The sequence below is a fragment of the Polyodon spathula genome, chromosome 2 (genome assembly GCF_017654505.1).
Source record: "Polyodon spathula isolate WHYD16114869_AA chromosome 2, ASM1765450v1, whole genome shotgun sequence".
Taxonomy (NCBI): domain Eukaryota; kingdom Metazoa; phylum Chordata; class Actinopteri; order Acipenseriformes; family Polyodontidae; genus Polyodon; species Polyodon spathula.
Genome location: NC_054535.1, coordinates 23,994,834 through 24,012,799, shown reverse-complemented (window position 1 = coordinate 24,012,799; position 17,966 = coordinate 23,994,834). Strand labels below are relative to the sequence as shown.

At 39.6% G+C, this 17,966-nt stretch overlaps 1 protein-coding gene across 12 annotated transcripts in view; it reads right to left on the bottom strand.

Moving 5' to 3' along the window:
• exoc6b (exocyst complex component 6B) overlaps positions 1–17,966 on the bottom strand; it is a 210,895-nt gene that overhangs the window by 74,350 nt on the left and 118,579 nt on the right. For 9 of the 12 annotated variants that reach the window (XR_005946780.1, XR_005946781.1, XR_005946782.1 and 6 more), the window contains exons 16-18: positions 14,616–14,727; positions 11,952–12,086; positions 11,481–11,660 (exon numbers count right to left, since the gene is read on the bottom strand). Coding sequence is in view for 9 of the 12 variants with exons in the window: in XM_041218027.1 (XP_041073961.1) it covers positions 11,481–11,660; positions 11,952–12,086; positions 14,616–14,727 (427 nt within the window). In the remaining 3 variants the exon portion in view is untranslated. Of the gene's footprint in view, positions 1–7,301; positions 7,332–11,480; positions 11,661–11,951; positions 12,087–14,615; positions 14,728–17,966 lie in introns of all 12 variants that reach the window. The other 3 variants (XM_041217990.1, XM_041217996.1, XM_041218018.1) reach the window with 1 other exon arrangement.

Genomic DNA, 17,966 nt, shown 5'->3' with positions numbered 1-17,966 from the left:
ATTCGCATTCTACTATCACTACCAACAATTTAAATATTGTTTGGGAATACTTGTTAGTCACACATTATGTTATAGGCACTTTACGCTCAGGGTAAGTCTGGCTGCTCTTCGCTGGACTCTCTCCAAGTTCACAATATCCTTTTTGTATTGCACACTGAACATTAAGTGAACCAGTGCATTACACAATCTTGTCAAAACACCCTTTGATTTGTTTATTTTACATGGCTAGTTTCACAGACCCTGATTAGTAGTTAGCGAGGATTATTTTGCCTAATTTAACATTAGCTAGTCCAAGATTAGTGCTAATCTAATTTTATGGTGTTTTAATGAAGATTTATAGCAGGCATTCCACAAAAATAAAACCTGAAATGAGAATTTGTAAAAGCTAATAGGCTCCTTTTTCAATGGTGGCTGAAAAGGGTAAACTACCTTGGACATCATTGCGTCAGACAGGAACTCACACCACTATCCCTACAGTTAGGACACTATAAGGCAGAGGTGGCCAAGGTTTCCAGAACCTGAAGCACTTCATTATCGAATTTTACCTTGCCAAGGAAGCACCATTCTGGGAAAGAAAGACAAGTTTGGCCAGTCGATGGGCTGGTTTTATAGCAAAAAGTATAACTGATCACGGTGGCATTTTTTTTTTTTTTTAAAGAGGCCGTCTACCATAGTGCATGTAGTGCCCAACGGCAGGGATTGATTTTACAAAATTATACACTGCACATAAAAATACTTTGAATTTTTAGACAGTTGCCTGTTACCGACATGCACCCTTTGCAAATGTTTTCTCCAGAAGCCAGCAACTAATCTGACAAACAAATTGAACAGATCAAACCAACTAGTTTCTCCAGCCTTATTTTTTTTTTTTTTTTTTTTTTTTTTTAAGGTCGTCAGACTGCTGCTCGTGTTTGGCAGCCAACAGGAAACTCAAGGCAGCCAGTCTGTTTGATCTAGAATTGTGCTTTGACCTCAGACATCCACTCAAAGGACGCCCCACATCCAGGAACAGGCGAAATTGAAAGACATCAGTTCAAAAAACCCTGACCCATAACACCCACCACCTCCCCACTACCGGCAGTCAATCCAAACATCTCTGGGTCAATCAAGATATAGGAAATTGAGCATGAAATAGTATAATTGTATTTATATATCCAACCCTGACTGATAAATTAAAGTTCTCAGATCACAGGAAACAGAAAAATTAGGAGACTAATAAGACCGGTGGTATGACTTGTGCTGCCAAATGAAAATAAAATAAAATAATAAAAAAAAAAAAGGCTGTGCATTGTTCACAGTAGCACATTTGTTTTCAAGCTCTGGAGAAGCATGTTAACAATTAGCCCAGGGCAGGGGGAGGGGGGAGGGGGGAGGGAGCCAGGCTTCATTAATTAAGAAAGCACTCATCAAAGCTCTCATTAAAAAGTACTCAACTCCAAACGGCTGTAAAAATAAACACCCATTAGTCTTTGCATAGAAGCGGACGATGGCATGTGTGTGTCTATAAAGAGAAGAGAACAGTACAAGCATAAACCGAACACTGCTGAGTGGCTGTTTATGTATGTGTGTTGTGAAGGAGGCTGACCCCTGGCTCTCAAAACATGGATTCTAATATTTTCAAAGACGCTAAGCAGGGGTGAGACAGGCCAGCACCTGCACACTGTGCTCTAGGAGATGGTGTTCATGGCTATGCAGTCAGTAAAGTCAGGTGAGATATTACATTGAGATCCTGGGAGCTGCTCAGTATTTTTAATACCCTGGCTAAACTCCAGCAAAGATCTCATATAAAACACAAAGCTGAATTGGATAAATTACAATAGTTCATTGCTGCTGCTGCAGTGTTATTTATTTATTTATTTTTTTGTAAGGATACGTCTATTAACACAGAAGCATGAAAGAATAGTGGAACTGTCAGGAAGCAGGCTGCATAGAGGGACAGTTATGCAAGTTTCTAAAATAAAAAAAAGAAAATACACAAAGAGATATGTAGACCAAAAAGTATATTTAAATTAAAGACCAAAATGACAGCACGGTTAATAGCTTTTTTATGTACCTATGCATGCTCTTTTAGTAGATCTGGTATAGGGGCCAGTGTGAAAAAAATATCGCTGATGGCCTCAACCTTAACTGTAAGCCAGTGTGTCAGTGTTGGACAGGCTTCAGTGCACAGTGGCATTTTGAACATGCTTTCCCACAACCATCCTTGACTAGCCTTTTACAGAACGGATTTGTCTGCTGGTATAGTTAGTAACCAAGTCCAATAATGACCTAAGCTAGGAGTAGGTACATTTGGCTCTTCCAATCCATTTCATTGCAGTGTCCAACCGGTTCCTTCATGATTTAATTAACTCTGTTTAAGATCAATAACAGAATTCCAGTTTTGCAATGGAATGAACTAGGAGAAGCAAAAGTTGCCTACATATTTAGCCTGATATTAAACATTTAATGGCAATGTGATCGATTGCTGCTGTGACATTTTCTATTTTTTTTGTTTTACTATACAGTATTTTATGTACTGTATCTATTCAACTGCTATGGATAGCAGTGGATCTAAGGACCAATGACGCTTAAACCATTAAAAGAAAGGTATGTGTGAAAAACAACATGTGTATTTTTGTCTTTAAATTTCTTTAAATTATCAGATTATCTCTCATTAAATATTAAGACAAGACAAGTGTTGTCACAATGTTAAGTTCGACGGAAACAAAACTGCTACAGGAGAGTATATTGTTATGCTGTGCAAAAAGATGTACTAACATTGTAATTATGTGTAAGTACACATGTATTTACTAAGTAACTATGCAAGTAAACAGTGATAAAAATAATAAGAATTCAGACTTTTTTTGCATTAATACTGTATAAAATCAGCCTGAACATACTGCAGATCCAAAGCCAATCACATTCGATGCATGCTCTTAACAAACTGCAAAGCAATGAATCATTAGTTTATTATCATAACCCTGGTTACCTAAAATAGAAATGTAACCATTACAGTTACTAATGGTAACCTATTTACCCAATACCTGAATAAGATATTAGCATAGCTGCTCGCAGAGCCTGTGACGCAGTCATGGCCCACCCCTAAGGGCACAAAAGCACTGCGCTCACATATCTCTGCATTACTTTTCTTTAAAGCCTGCTGTAATCATGGATGCAGTGACCTTGTTTAATGGTTACATTTCTATTTCAGGGAACTAGGGTTATGATAATAACCTAACGTTCCCTTTCAAGTACAAAATGTAAGCATTACTATGGAGAAACTCGCCCATATGCCTGTGTTGTAAGGGTCAACTGGGACGCTGCCCTTAACACTCTAGTTCCAAAGCCAGGGTTTTGAGGACCCACGACATTCAGGCTGTTTCCACCAAGACAGCGCCTTTAGACAGTGACGAGACCCTGTCAATAGGTGGTCGTGGTTCAATGTGGGCTGAAAAACCCTGCTGTTGAACCAGTCCTGCAGAGGTCGCATTCGCATGAGTCCCCAATGGAAGGGTCTGGGAAGCTGCTGTTACCTGATACCTTACGAGACACCACCGTGGCGTCCTGTGGGTCTGTGACTGATGTTACAGTCACACCCCGAAAGTGAGGGGGACCATGCTTGAACTGCAGTGAGTAGCCTGAATGGTAGTAAGCACCCAAATGTCAGTGGTGCACATATGCCAATCACAACAATTTCAGATAGCTCCCTTGTGTCTAGGTCTGAGGCTTCTGTCTCTGCGTTGGGCAGCAGAACCTACTAAAGCCTCTGCGGCGAGCAGTCACGGGCTGGTTCTGAACACCACCTCTGGCAGCAGGTGCAGCCAGCTATGCAGGTCTTTGAGTCTGCTGGGGCCTGGGGTGCCAGTTTGCCGCTGGTTTGCGCACTGGCTTTGCGAACCAGCTCCTACATTCCTGCAGCATCTCGTCCACCGTGAGACCAATCGTATGCCCTGGTGTAATAGGGTACACAACAGTGGTGCTTTGTCCCTGTCAGGCACACGTGTAGCTATCAGCACAGACAGGTTACTGAGTTTTGACACACGGAGCAGATTCTTATTAACCAGTCATAGCTCAAATTGTTTTGGTGAGGGCCTGTGACTTTCAGAAAGGGTACTAGAACAAGATTGGTAGGCTACCAAAATACTATTATAATTGCTAGCCATGAAGTGAATGAACTGTCTTAATAGGCATGCTTGAGGATCACCTCCGAGACCTTTCACTGCTTTTTGGGCCAGGTAGCGTCATTGGACATGAGTGCTAAATTAGGTGCCTGTACCAAGGTACCAAAGTCTCCACTGCAAAAAAATGGGCCAGGCCCAACTTCTTTGCATCATGCAGCCTGTATAGGGCAGCCATCGGCCAGGAAATAGCAAGAGCTGTAGCCGGATGATCCCAGGATCATCGGAACCGTCAAAGTTTATAAAAATTATTTTTTTTGCTACATAATGCAGTTCTGTGACTAATTTTATATTCAAACAATGACAACATGCATGTAATCCTGCCATGCACTTAAATGATGATACAGGAAATAAATTACCGTATGCTAAGAGACAAGACAGAAGTCGGATTAATGTGCATTAAAAAATTAATCTCCCAAAAACTTTACACGTTAATTGCAGAAGTTAACTGACAGCCCTTGTAAAAACACAATAAATGTCAATTACATAGCAGATAGAAGTAACAACTGCTTATCTGAACAAGACTCATCCATCAGGTCAGTCTTGAAAGGAAAAATGGCGCAGAGATCTCTGAGCGCAGCGCTTTTGTGCCCTCGAATGTGTGCCATGACTCTGTCACAGGCTCTGCGAGCAGCTTTGTTACAGCATTTTCAGAGTTTGGGGTTTTAAAGAGGTAAATACTTATATGGTAATGGTTACAGCTCTGAATTCTAAGGTAAAACTTATGAGAGAAACCAAGTTCCTTTTTGTGTATCTTCCATATTGGTTTGCACTGTACTGTAGTAACAGCTGCTATGATATTTTGGCATGTTCATATCCACCCTGGAGAAAATAGTTCTGTCTACCTGCTCTTGTTTGGGCAACACAGATCGAAGCCGCAATTCAATCTGCTCAGCCGTTTCACAGCCAGCAAAACAGCCTAGAGATGTTCCTGGTTCAAACAGTGTTCTCACTCAGAACTCAAAGTTACCCTCTGTCTAACTTAAACTTAAGAAACAGAAGAGATGTTTGCATCGTTTTGGTTTGCTTGAGAGTCCTTTTGAGCTGTGTTTTAACACAAGCCCTTCATCTGCATGCTAACTGGCTGTTGAAGGGGGATCGCTTGTCAGTGGACATCTGGCCTGTCTCATCACAACAGCTTTAAGTCAAGAACGTGCCTAATGAGCAGAGCAATCACCTCAATCACAGCAGTTAAAACACACACAAATCAATAACTGCATTAGAAGCTGATACAAAGTTATGCCACAAATTATATATATATATATATATATATATATATATATATATATATATATATATATATATATATATATATATATATTACAGATATGTCAAAAACAAGACAAAAAGTCTCAGGGAATTGTACCTTGAAATTGTTCAAACTGTACATACCCTGGCCTACCAAAATAAATACATAAAATAAGCCATTATAATATTAGCCAGTCACAAATAAATCGCTCAACAAAATCCACCCCACTGTTTTTAAGCAATTGTGGTAACAGGAAAGCATACAAGATGTTTGCCAGGCTTCCGTACTGGACAGGACTGTACAGGACTGTATATACCCTGTCTATTCAACTACTATGAACAGCAGTGGATCGAAGGACTGGTGCTGTTTAAAGACAAACTTTTGTAATCTGGCAGCTGCACCTTCCGTGTTTCAAGTCAATCCAACGAACAGCCTCAGGAAATACAACATTCAGAATACACCTGCAGCATTGCAAAGAGAATGACACTCAAACATAGGAGCTAATATAGCCAAAGTTGACAAATGAAAACAGTTCCTCTTGGGTTGAAAAAGCAACCTATATTGAGAAATAAAGCTCAATCAGCCAGTGTCTTCTGTGACTTTTTATTGCTCAGACAACAGTTTTCCATCAGTAGACTCGACTCCAGTGAATATTTGTACAATGCAAGACAGTTTTCTAGGGGAGTGGTCAAAAGGCCAGGCTGTCTTGACTGATGTGTGATGTAATAAGTTATCTCTGTAACTTGATGGGTGGACTTAATGCTTGGACGGTGTGCTAATCATCCATGGGTAGAGCTGTATTTTTTTCACTGTATAAAATGGCTTAACTTTCACCATAGGTGAATTATCAAACAAAACAAAAACATAAATAAGCATAAAAATACAACTGGCACGTGAAATGTCCCCTTCTTACACTGGCCAGAGCGATCTTTAGCAGAAATATGTCCCATCTTTGATGCAGTTGGTGTCTTTTTCATTGAAGACATTTTAAAGATATCATGCCGCTCTATGCAGTGCATTCAATAATTTACCGGAAGCAAACTAAACAGGCTGCCTAAATGCAGTGAAACAGGTAGTGCGTCAATAAAGCAAACATTTGCTGCATTTATTTTAAGTGACAAAAAATACGTATTTTTACACTTTTTTCGGGAACGGGAATTTTCACAGGAAACTACATATTACACAACAAAAGTACACTTGATAGGAATCGTGAAATCTGTGAAAAAAATACAGCCTTACCCTTGGGGGGAACCTGTGATCCAATATGCCTGGCCTGTGTTACCATGGTTGCTTCAATGTAGCTAAATGGATAAGTGTGAGGTTTTAGTGAGTGACTTCACATTCTAGAAAGCTGTGTTTAGTCGATTTTAAAGTATACCCCCCAAAAAAAACAACAAAAAAAAACACATATACTTCAGCATATACCTGAAACCCATTACAAAAGTGGCACTGCTGTCAGCATGCAGATTAACTATGACTTGAGCAGAAAAAAGTCACTAGTGTTCAACAGTCAAGAACTACTACCATCTGACTCACTCGGTAGTCAGCAGTCAGAACACCACTGTTCTGTGACATCACAGTTTAATAAAACAGATATTGACTGCAGTTTTCACCTTGGTTGAAAAAGCAACCTCCAGTCGCAATAAAGCCCACTGCCTGGAACTAATTCTCGGGGCAACGGTTTTCCAGGAAGTCTTGACTCCAGTCAATATTTGCATGATGGAAGATAGTTTTCCAGGGGAATGGGCCAAAGACCAGGCAGTCTTGATTTGTACCTGCTGTCAGCATGCAGATTAACTCCATCAACGGAGCCCATTGCAGGCTTGACCAATCCAAGGCATGCGTGCGCACACACACACACACACACACAGACCTGAGCTAGGCGCGGTACTCACCGGCATGGCGGCGTGTTCATACACAGCACCCTACAGAGGACAGGGCAATGGCAACGAGTTAGGTTCACACAGGCCAAGAGGGAGCTTACTGGTTAAACCATCGCAACAAATAGAATACTGCATGCTACTATTTATACTGATACAGTATGGATCTGCTTTATGACAATACCTATTGCTATAATAATAAAAACGTGTGTCAGCAAAATACATTTCCAGCCACAGCTCTAAATGCAAAATTAGAGCTACTGGTAACTTAAAAACAACATCCACCACATGAACCTGCACATGCAGGTATACGTTTGACATATAGTAAAAACAGACGGACAGATGTCTCCATATATCATCACAATTGGATAAGCATTTCTCCGGACATTGATATTAAAAAAAAAAAAAAGAAAAAGTTGCTAGCAACTATAAAGGCTTCCAAAGAAAACATTCTTCAATCATCACAAATAATTGCTGATAAAGCACTTTGAAAGCAATGGATGAAACAAGGCTGACATGGTAAAAGGTTACTGTTATAAACAATTACTGGTTCAGTGATTACTTCATAGTGCATAATGTAACGGTGAAGTTAAGAACATTGATCTGTTGCCATCCATTACTATCTATATGGATGCATCACAACAAACATTTGAAAGTAATCAATTTTCATAGAGCACGTACGACTTCCTATATGTGTTCAATAAGAACAATGACCCTAACTGCGTTCCCTGAGGAGCTATAGGCCAATTTGTGGGTTTTGGGACCTTAGCAGAGGTCAACGGTTATGGGTGATGACATTTTTTTTATAGAGCACATATGACTTCCTATACGTGTTTAATAGAAATGATTGCCGTATCTGCGCTCCTTAAGGTCTTTTTTACCAGAAATGTTCATTTTGACCTTTAGCAGAGGTCAAAGGTCATAGGTAATGACATTTTTTATAGAGCACATATAACTTCCTATATGTGTTCCATATGAACCATGATTCTATCTGTGATTCCTGAGGCACAAGGAGCCAGTTTTTAGTTTGACCTTTTGGAGAGGTCAAAGGTCGCAGGTGATGACATTTTTTTTTATAGAGCACATATGTCTTCCTATATGTGTTCCATTATAACTTTGACCATATCAGCATGCCCTAGGAGATAAAATTTAAACGTTAATTCCAATATGGCTGCCAAACCATGTGACCAATCTGCTTTCGATTTTAGTGGTTATTACTTTATTAGGGGCCGCACAACTGTACCAACATTGAAGAGCGTCCGTGCAACACTGTTCTTGTTATGTGTCATAAAAATAGTTTTTCAATTATCAATAAGGCCGCCAAACCAAGTGACCAAAACATGCCATTTTGAAATCGACAGTACTTCACATTACCCTCTACTATCATACTCAGTTTCATGTCTAGTGTATTGTAGTATGGATTTATATTTATACTTTAATATATGTAAATATAGCACTCGTGAAATTGTTATTTTGCTCGCTGCATCAATGTTTTTTAACGAAAAAGCCGGGATTTTACAAAACTTACAAAGGACCTTGTCCTGAGCAAACTTGACAATTTTGGTGCCGATCAACATTGCGGTTTCAGACAAGAAGACCTTCGAATATCTTAAGTAAATCCAACGCAGCGGGCAAACCAACCGTACAACTGATTTTGTTTCAGCGTTTTCTTTTTATAGGCCACTCGTGCACTATATACCGACATTGTCAGATCTCCATCTTAAGTCGTTTTTGTCCATAAGAGTTTTGAAAATTGTCCAATATTTTCACGAGATCTAGCCTTGTGGCCAGACTGTGAACTTTTTCACCAAAAGACCACCAGTCTGGTACTATGCCCATAGGCATCTACCTACGTATGCGTTTTCATAACTCTGTGACAAACTTTCGGCAGAAAAAAAATAAAAATAAAACAACAACAACAACAACAACAACAACAACAACAACAACAACAACAGGCTTCCCCAGCCTTTGGCTTGGAAGCCTAAAAAAAAGCAGCTAACAGAGAATCATAGAATACAGCTGTGTACCAGATGTGAAGGTACCTCAAAGTGTGTTGACTATCATGCAGAAAACTAAATAGTAACATTCGTACATCCCTATATTTTGATAATCTCAGTAACTTGTGGTAAAGAATGTCCTAACCAAGTTTCATCATAACTCTGCAAGTGGTTCTTTAGATAAAAGTACAAACTTTGATTGTGACATATGGACATATAGAGAGACAGTATGCTAACAAACATTTATTTTTTAAATCTCCAGATGCTCATATTTTCTGTGCTAAAGATTTCCTATTAAGTTTCATCACAACTGAATAAACAGTAACCTTCACAACCACATAACACAAAAGTGATGCATGAAAAAATAATTATATACTACTGGACAATTTAAAAAAAGAACATGTAAAATATACCACATCCTGTAAGTATCAGTGAGCTTTTCAACTACAAAAAGTGAGAACTGTTCAGGTCAAGTCAGGGTGAAGTCCTACTTTAGACAAATGGCGCAATACTGTCCATAATCTTTGGAAGATTACAACTTAGTTATCAAGTGGTTTTTTTTGCTTATTATCAGGGAGGTAATGACCTATTTTCACCCCAAGATAAGTACAGCATTATTCCAGTACTCAGGGCCTCAGTGACCTTTGTCCCCAGCCTGACCCAATTGCGACTGTGGTTTTGAAATGGAGGCTCACTGCTGGTACCATTAGCGTTATCTGACTAATGAGCCTGGAGGAGTAGTCAGAGGGGAAATGGAGGAGAAAAACTTCCTTGCTTTGTGAAGCTGACAATCAGATTGAAGCACTGACGTATGTGTCCAAGGGAGACGTTATTAGTTAACAGTAAACACAACAGTTGTGTTTGTCATCAGCGGGGGGGGGGGGGGGGGGGGGGGGGGGGGGTGAATGCGCCTGACAGCATTTCACTTTTCAACTCTAGTTCAATTAATTTTTTTTGATAGGTAAGTCTTGTATACCTAACCTGGATTGTACTACAAGCTTGATTAGCCAAGGTGTATGGGTAACAAGCTCAAGAGCATCTTATTAAACATAGTAAAACCAAGAATAGATCAAACTGTTGTGTAATGGGAGCCTCTTTTCTATTCCTGGGTTAACAAACATTTGTAGCTGGTCTAAATTAATTGAACAAATTGGGCAGGACTACACCTCTCCTCCTGCATGGTAATCAGGCACATTTTCAAAGAGGTGTGCGTGCGTGTGCCTAGACAGTACTGAAGAGGAAGGGTAATATATCCCCCTTTACCATCTAGGAGCTCCACATATTATCGATGGCAGTCCAGTGAAAGATCGCACCACAACTTGCCCTATACTATAATCGAGATAACTCATGTACACAGTTCCCACAAAGTTTATTTTTCAAGTTTAGGTACGGAAATGATCAATTATTACAAAACAATTAAAATGCCCCATGTCTGACAGTGACAGGGGGAGTCTGCGGTGTGCAATGGCACTGCAGTATCTCAGTATGTGTTGAGGATTTCATATACTGGCTTTATAGATCCAAAACATTTAATAAAAAAAATACAAAAAACTTTGCAGAATAAGTTTACTTAACCTTATTTTATATTTAGTCAATTGACTGTCCTGTTCCAATTGTTTAACTTTATAGCCAACCACAGGATTCTGTGCATTAGACAATATAATGCACACAGAACGCACTTACGTTATCTACTTTCAATTCTGTATAAGTAGAAACACACACACCACACCGACTGCATGCAAGCATCACAAACCAAGGAAAATCTTGTAAAATGAATTAAATACAACATTAAAACCATGCAGCACAACTTTAGGGCCAATGTGTTTGAACCAACAGCACTGAGAAATGTACTGGAAGCTGAAGGGATGACAATGTTCAGATGTATTTGTTTCTGCATAAATTTGGTTTTGATTAAGCACTTTGGTTTCCAAAGCTGTCTTCGTCCTACAATCATCTGGAGACAAGTTTCAAATAACTTTTATATGTTGATTTGAAAAAACATGAGACAATTTATGAACGAGAGGAGGCCGTTCAGCCCACCAGTGCTCGTCCTCATAGCTGATTGATCTTAAAACTTTCAAATTGGGTCTTAAAGGATCCCAGTGATTCGGCATCAATGACATGGCTAGATAGGTAACCCATTCCGTATTCTCACCACTTTCTATGACAGGGAGCAGCAGGCAAGGTGGGTACTCACAGGGAGGTGTGTAAAAACTGTGAAGGTGCTGCACAGGAAAGCGATGAGGTCACTCAGGTAGTCGCTGGCTTCACCTCTCCCCTGTGCCGCCATCCAGTCATAGTCAGCCAGCTGCAGAAACTGGTCAATTTTCTGGTTCAGGTTGGTGTAGATTTCCTCCTCAGCAGCGTGCCGAGCATCCTTCAATGGGTAAAGAGAGAAACATAAGAACCCAGTATACACACACACACACACACACACACACACACACACATACACGCACAAGCACTTGCTTGCTCATGCACACACCGAGAAGTAAGGTACACTTTCTCTTATGGTTTTCAGTACTTTGGGTAAGAAAGAGGAACATGGGACTCAAAATGGTCCCAGGTGCAAAAGAAGAGACATGGTCAACTACGCATATAAAAGGATCAATCATTAATAAATTGTAACTAAAAGAAAAACCAAGCGGAGTGAGGACAGTGGGCTTACCTTGAAGGTGGAGGTGCCATACAACTTGGTGGCTTGGACGGTCTCTGGCGGCACGTTGGTTATGTTTGTTATGAACTCCTCCAGGTAACGGCACGACTGCTCCAAATGTGTGGTGTTGATAATAATCTGGACCAGCTGCAGGTCAAAGCATGCAGGGAGATGCGTTAAAACATCATGTGTAGGGTGTCTCTGTGCTATTAGAAAAAGAGGTAATCGCCAGCAGTTTTGGAGCATTCTAATAACATAACATAACATAATATAAAATCTTTGTTTTTATTTAGTACCTTTTCATAGTGGACCACCATCACAAAATGCTTTACAGAAGTAGGCTGTGAACTGTGCATCATATGCAGAGTCACTTACAATAGGACATTGATTTAACATCTCATCCGCAGGATGGAGTACAAGGAGGCCAAGTGACTTGCTCAGGGTCACACAGTGCGTCAGTCAGTGGTAAAGGTGGGATCTGAACCGGTGACCTTCTGGTTACCAGCCCTGGACTTTAACCACTGGCCGCACATTGCCTCCCCTACCCACAATGTGTTCCTATACCGTGCACACCAAAAAACAAAGATTGTATTCATGAACAGATATGTTGTCGTTTTGTTTACTTTTTACTGTGTCTTCTATGCGGAGGATGAAATCTGCACTCCAGATAGGATGTACTGAAATTGACAAATCCTTACCGGTGATTACATTCTCATACATCATTTTTATGGGGACCCTTTCAAAAGCCTTCCTTAGTCCACGATACGCATCGCGATATAAGGGTCACGATACGATACATATCACGATACAGTAAATGAAGCATGAAACATAAAAATCACACAATTGTCTCATTTGCTTGTGCCAGTGTTTGCAATAACACTGGTAAAGCACGTTTAGTAAAATAAGCTTCACAGCCTGTTTTGCTTTCGTTTCCTGTTCATTCTTTAAAATACTTTTCTTTAGAACAAAGCTGTTGCATGAAAGCGAGGTTACCATATTCTGCTGGTGTTAATCCGGCACCTATCTGCGCTTACAAGCATTTGTATTCAATGAAACTGTTATCATTATTATTATTAGTTTACTTATTACCGTCATTCTCGCGCTTCAGTTTATTAAAAACATGTGATAAGTGTTTCTTCCCCTTACATACTGACGTCATAGCGCATTAGTTATCCAAATGCAGAATCTTTTTAAAACAAATATAAATATTATATATTTAGAGTTTTTTCTTGGAGGAACACTAAGAGATCTACATGTTCTGGTTCACAAAAAAAAACTGGATTTTAAACCAGCCAGAGCCGGTCAAATGTCGCCGTCGCCCTGATGAGATTATCAACATTAATAAGCCGCCTCCGTTCGGCTTCCATTTCGCTCCGCTGCCGACGGGCTTGACAAAAACACCCTGAACACAGTGATTGGTAGTTGAGTCTGCTGAAGAGCATGCTAATAAATACTATTCTCCAATTATTAGTGTAGACACGAATTAATGCATGCTCATGTTTATGTTAACAGATCAAATGTCACTTAAATAAATAAATAAGAAACAAAACTGTGTCGATACAGGGGTCACTGTATCGATAATCGTACCGTCAAGAAAAATATCATGGTTCACCATGTCAATCTGCACACCCCTAGTCCGGTAGACAGTGTATTTTTTCAGGAATCAATCATAAAAACAAACTTTACCAGTAGGTCTTTAATAAAAACCTCTAATTCAGCTAAGACTTGAAATGTGTACAACAAAATAATTAATTATCTATTTCATGGGGGCATTGAAGAATGAAAAGGTTCTCGAAATTTAAACTACAGCAGCTAGAAAAATGTCCAGAGCCTCATCACATTCTCATTATATAATGCCAATTCCTGCATTGCACAAGGCATACCTGTCAAGGTAATCAAATCTAACTGCCCACTCAATTACAAGCAAGCTCTGATCCACAGATAGGTAAGCAGTTTCAATCTGTAAGAAGCAAAGTACACACAAAGAACACCTGCAATGATGTGTAGGGGAAGAGAGGTATGGACCTCTTGAAACCATCACGCTCACAAGTCACAAAAAGAGAAATATAATGAAAACATAAAGAACATAGTAATGAATGCTCGTTGCTGACTGATAGCCTTGAAAGAATAGAGCTTTGAAATCCATACTGACAGCAGCTGGCCACCAGGTGTAGAGATTAAACATGAATCTATCATTTACCATTTAATCTATCTTTTTTATGATGGAAACATAGAATGTTTCATTACATACAGTACTGGGCCTGTATAAAAACACTGTCTATAAGAAAACCATAATGGCTTCTAAGCACAAGTCAACCTCATTTGTGGACAAATAACACTGAAATCTTTCATCCCAGTATGTAACTGTTGCCTACCTTAAATGCAACAGCTCATACCTTTAAACCATAGGATTTACCTGGCTGCTTTTTGTTGAATGTTGGCTCTGAGTCTATCAAGCATGGTTGCACCAGTTTGAAAAGCTCATGATAACCTCTTTTGATTGGTACTCTACACTTTCAACTATATGCCCAAGCATTCTGTGCCTTTTCAATTGTTGGTTATAGACAGCGATGAGTCTATTACACAGCACCAACTTATTAGCAGGTGACCCAAAACAAGCAGCCTCCTGTCGGTCCTCCCTGCTGAGACTGTGTGTGTTTCGAACCCTCACTGTACCTCAGTCAAGCCCACGTTCCTCTTCTTGATGACGTTCTGCAAGCAGTTGCTCAGAGTTCGGGCCAGTAGCAGGTTTGTTGATTTGCGAATCATGTCATCAATCTCTGTAGAACTGGAGGAAAATAAATAAATAAAATAATTAATCACATGACTACATGGCAGCAGAAACACAGACGGATAGAGCAGGGGTGGGTGGCTACTCAATTCACACTGACTTTACCACTTTCCCTTAAAAACAAAAAATCAGTGGGGAAACAGTGCAGTACGGCATCCAACCCCACTACCGAGTGGCAGCAAATTCTTACATTTCTATTGGAGACTCTGCTTGCGAGACTTAAAACGAGACTACAATTAGAAGGACTTAAAGCTATATTAGGCTAGATAGGGAGAATTTAAAACAGAATAGCAAGTCTTGGGGAAATGTCAAAAAATACCAAGAAACACAAAGGAAAGAAAGTACAACTTAAGTGTGCAAGTACTGACTAGTTACTAATTTTTTTACCCCAGTTTTCTCCCCTTTAGTGTGCCTAATTATTATCTGTATCCTTGGCTCACCACTCGCAACCCCCCAGCCGACTCGGGGAACGGAGGCTGGAGCACATGTCCTCCGAAACGTGCTCCTGCCAATCTGTCATTTTTCGCACTGCGGATCCACAGCGAGGCCACCAGACCTATAGCGCCAGAGGACAACACAGATCTGGCGGCTCCACTGCAGAACCACAGGCACCTTATCGGCCACAAGGGTCGCTGATGCGGGGTGAGCTGTGGATTCCCCTGCCGACCTAAGCCCTCCCTACCCAGGCAGCACTCCAATTGTGCACCACCCCCTAGGAACTCCTGGTCACGGTCAGCTGTGACGTAGCCTGGAGTCCAACCTGCGATCCCCAGACTATAGGGCACATCCTGCACTCCACAGGGTGTCTACTTATTATTAGTGGTGCAACAATGAATCGATGCATCGATTATTGATTATCTGCCCTTAAATTTCCCAAGCTTTGATTACATATTGGCAAACTGATGCATCAAATTAAAACCCAGTTTGAAGTCTCCTGTTGCCGGTTTGCACTATTATGGTAGATAAATAACATCAGTGCATTGCTAGGATACGCACTTTAGGCATCTACATTCGCATTGGATATACCCAGTGTAAAATGAGTTGAGTTGCTTTACTGGTGAGTCTATGCATATTTTTGCACAAAAAAGTTACAAGAACACATCATATACCTTTTACGTTAAGTGTAATAATTTCAAAAGAACGCCAATATTAAATTTACCGACTGACTTCTTTTGTTTCAAAATATGTTGTGTTTGGATTATATGGCAATGTTATATAAAAAATAAGCTGAACTTAGACAGTAATGTTTGTTGTTTATTTTACAATTGAGGGAGCACAAAGAATCATTTAAAAAATCAGGTTCTTTCTTATTTAAAATCCATGATGTCAAATCCAAGACCCACAGAGACCTCGGAAAAATATATCAACGTTTTGGTGTTGATCAAGACCATTCTTGATAAATAAAACATCGGTGCACATCAATTATCGTTAATAAATGGCAATACGATAATCGAATAAGAAATTTGGCTGCTGATTGCACCAGTAGTTATACATATTGTGACAGAAAAAAATAAAAAATCAATAATTGCATAGTATATAACAAGCGAAAGCTCAGAAAAAACAAATTACATAAAACATGAAAATTAAGCAAAAAATGAAATGAATAAAAAAACGAAAAACAGAAGCCCTAATTATACAACAAGAAATGACTGCATTTGACACATCTATTCAATGCAGGTGCTTTGATGTTGGTGCTTAATAGATTGAAAGGTGTGGAAAGGAGTGACATAATTACCACGCCCCTGACCCGCAGGCTGCACTCTTCTGGGTTGTTAACAAGCAGTCAGCGCGCCGGCCCCGCCCATTTCACCAGCCCGCCTCGGGACCCACCGTTACAATATATCATTGCTAAATAAGAAAAAACAGCTACTGTACCCTTTTTATGGAGTTTGCACTCAATCAATCAATATTTATGGTTCAGAGTTCAATCAACCCTTCTTAATGGTTCAGAGTTCTATTGATTATTCAATCAATAATGCCTAATGGTTCAGAGTTCAATCAATCAATCATTCTTAAAAGGGGATGGGAAAATTATTTCTCAAGTGCTAAAAAGATAACATTTCCCACTCAAGCACCATTGTATTTATCATATAACAAAATAACAAAAAAAAAGTGGAATATCATTTTTTTTTCTCAAAAAACTTTAAAATGACAAACATAGAAATAAATAACAAAAAAATAGGTTTAAAATACACTCACATCCACCACAGCGAGCCATTAGCCATTTTGAAAGTGAACGCTCTGAGAATCCAGCTCTGAAGCTGGAGCAGACAAATATAGGAAGGCTATGGCCCTGGCTAGATCATCACATTACTCTAATTAAATTGAAACGCATCAAAATATTCCTAGATTTATTTTTGCTACCCTAGATAAATCCTTCCCCTAATAGTCCTACACTTGACATTGGCTCCTCTCACAGCTGCAATGACTTCTTACATTTCTTAAACTAGACGTCAGAAATGAGACATCTTCTATTTAGGAGGTCTGGTAGAATTTTACCAACTACACCTAATAAAGCTACTATGGGAGCTTTTTCTTTGATTAATTTACAGAAACTGACAGAGCTAGTTCAACATATGAGAGCTTCTATATGCGCTCCTGATCCTAATCCTACAAAACAATTAAAAGAAGTTCTAGGTGTTAATAATAGCCACATTTTAAAAATTATAAATGGTTCACTTCCCTCTGGTATAGTTCCCTCAGATCTTAAGGTCGCTGTGGTAAAGCCTATGCTTAAGAAACACAATTTGGACCCTAAAGTCCTCAATAACTATAGGCCAATCTCCAACCTACCATTCTTAGATAAGGTTCTATAGATATTTGTTGCAATTCAATTACACAAATTTCTAACTCTTAATGGTATATTTGAGAAGTTTCAGTCTGGTTTTCGAGCTGCACATAGCACCAAGACGGCCCTTGTCAGAGTTGTGAATGATCTGCTGATGAGCTCTGACTCAGGCTTTCCATCAGTATTAACTATTATTGATCTAAGTGCTGCCTTTGACATTGTCGACCATTCCACCCTATTGAATTGTTTGAATCGTCTCAAAAGCACAGTAGGACTGTCTAGCCTTGTCCTATCCTGGTTCAAATCTTATCTTTCTGATAGGTTTCAGTTCATCTCTACTGGGGAGGTAAAATCATCATTATCGGAAGTTGCTCTGCCTTCGTTCGTCAGGGAAGCTGGGACCGTTACAGTTTTGAAGTAAACACTAAAAACACACTTTTATAAAATG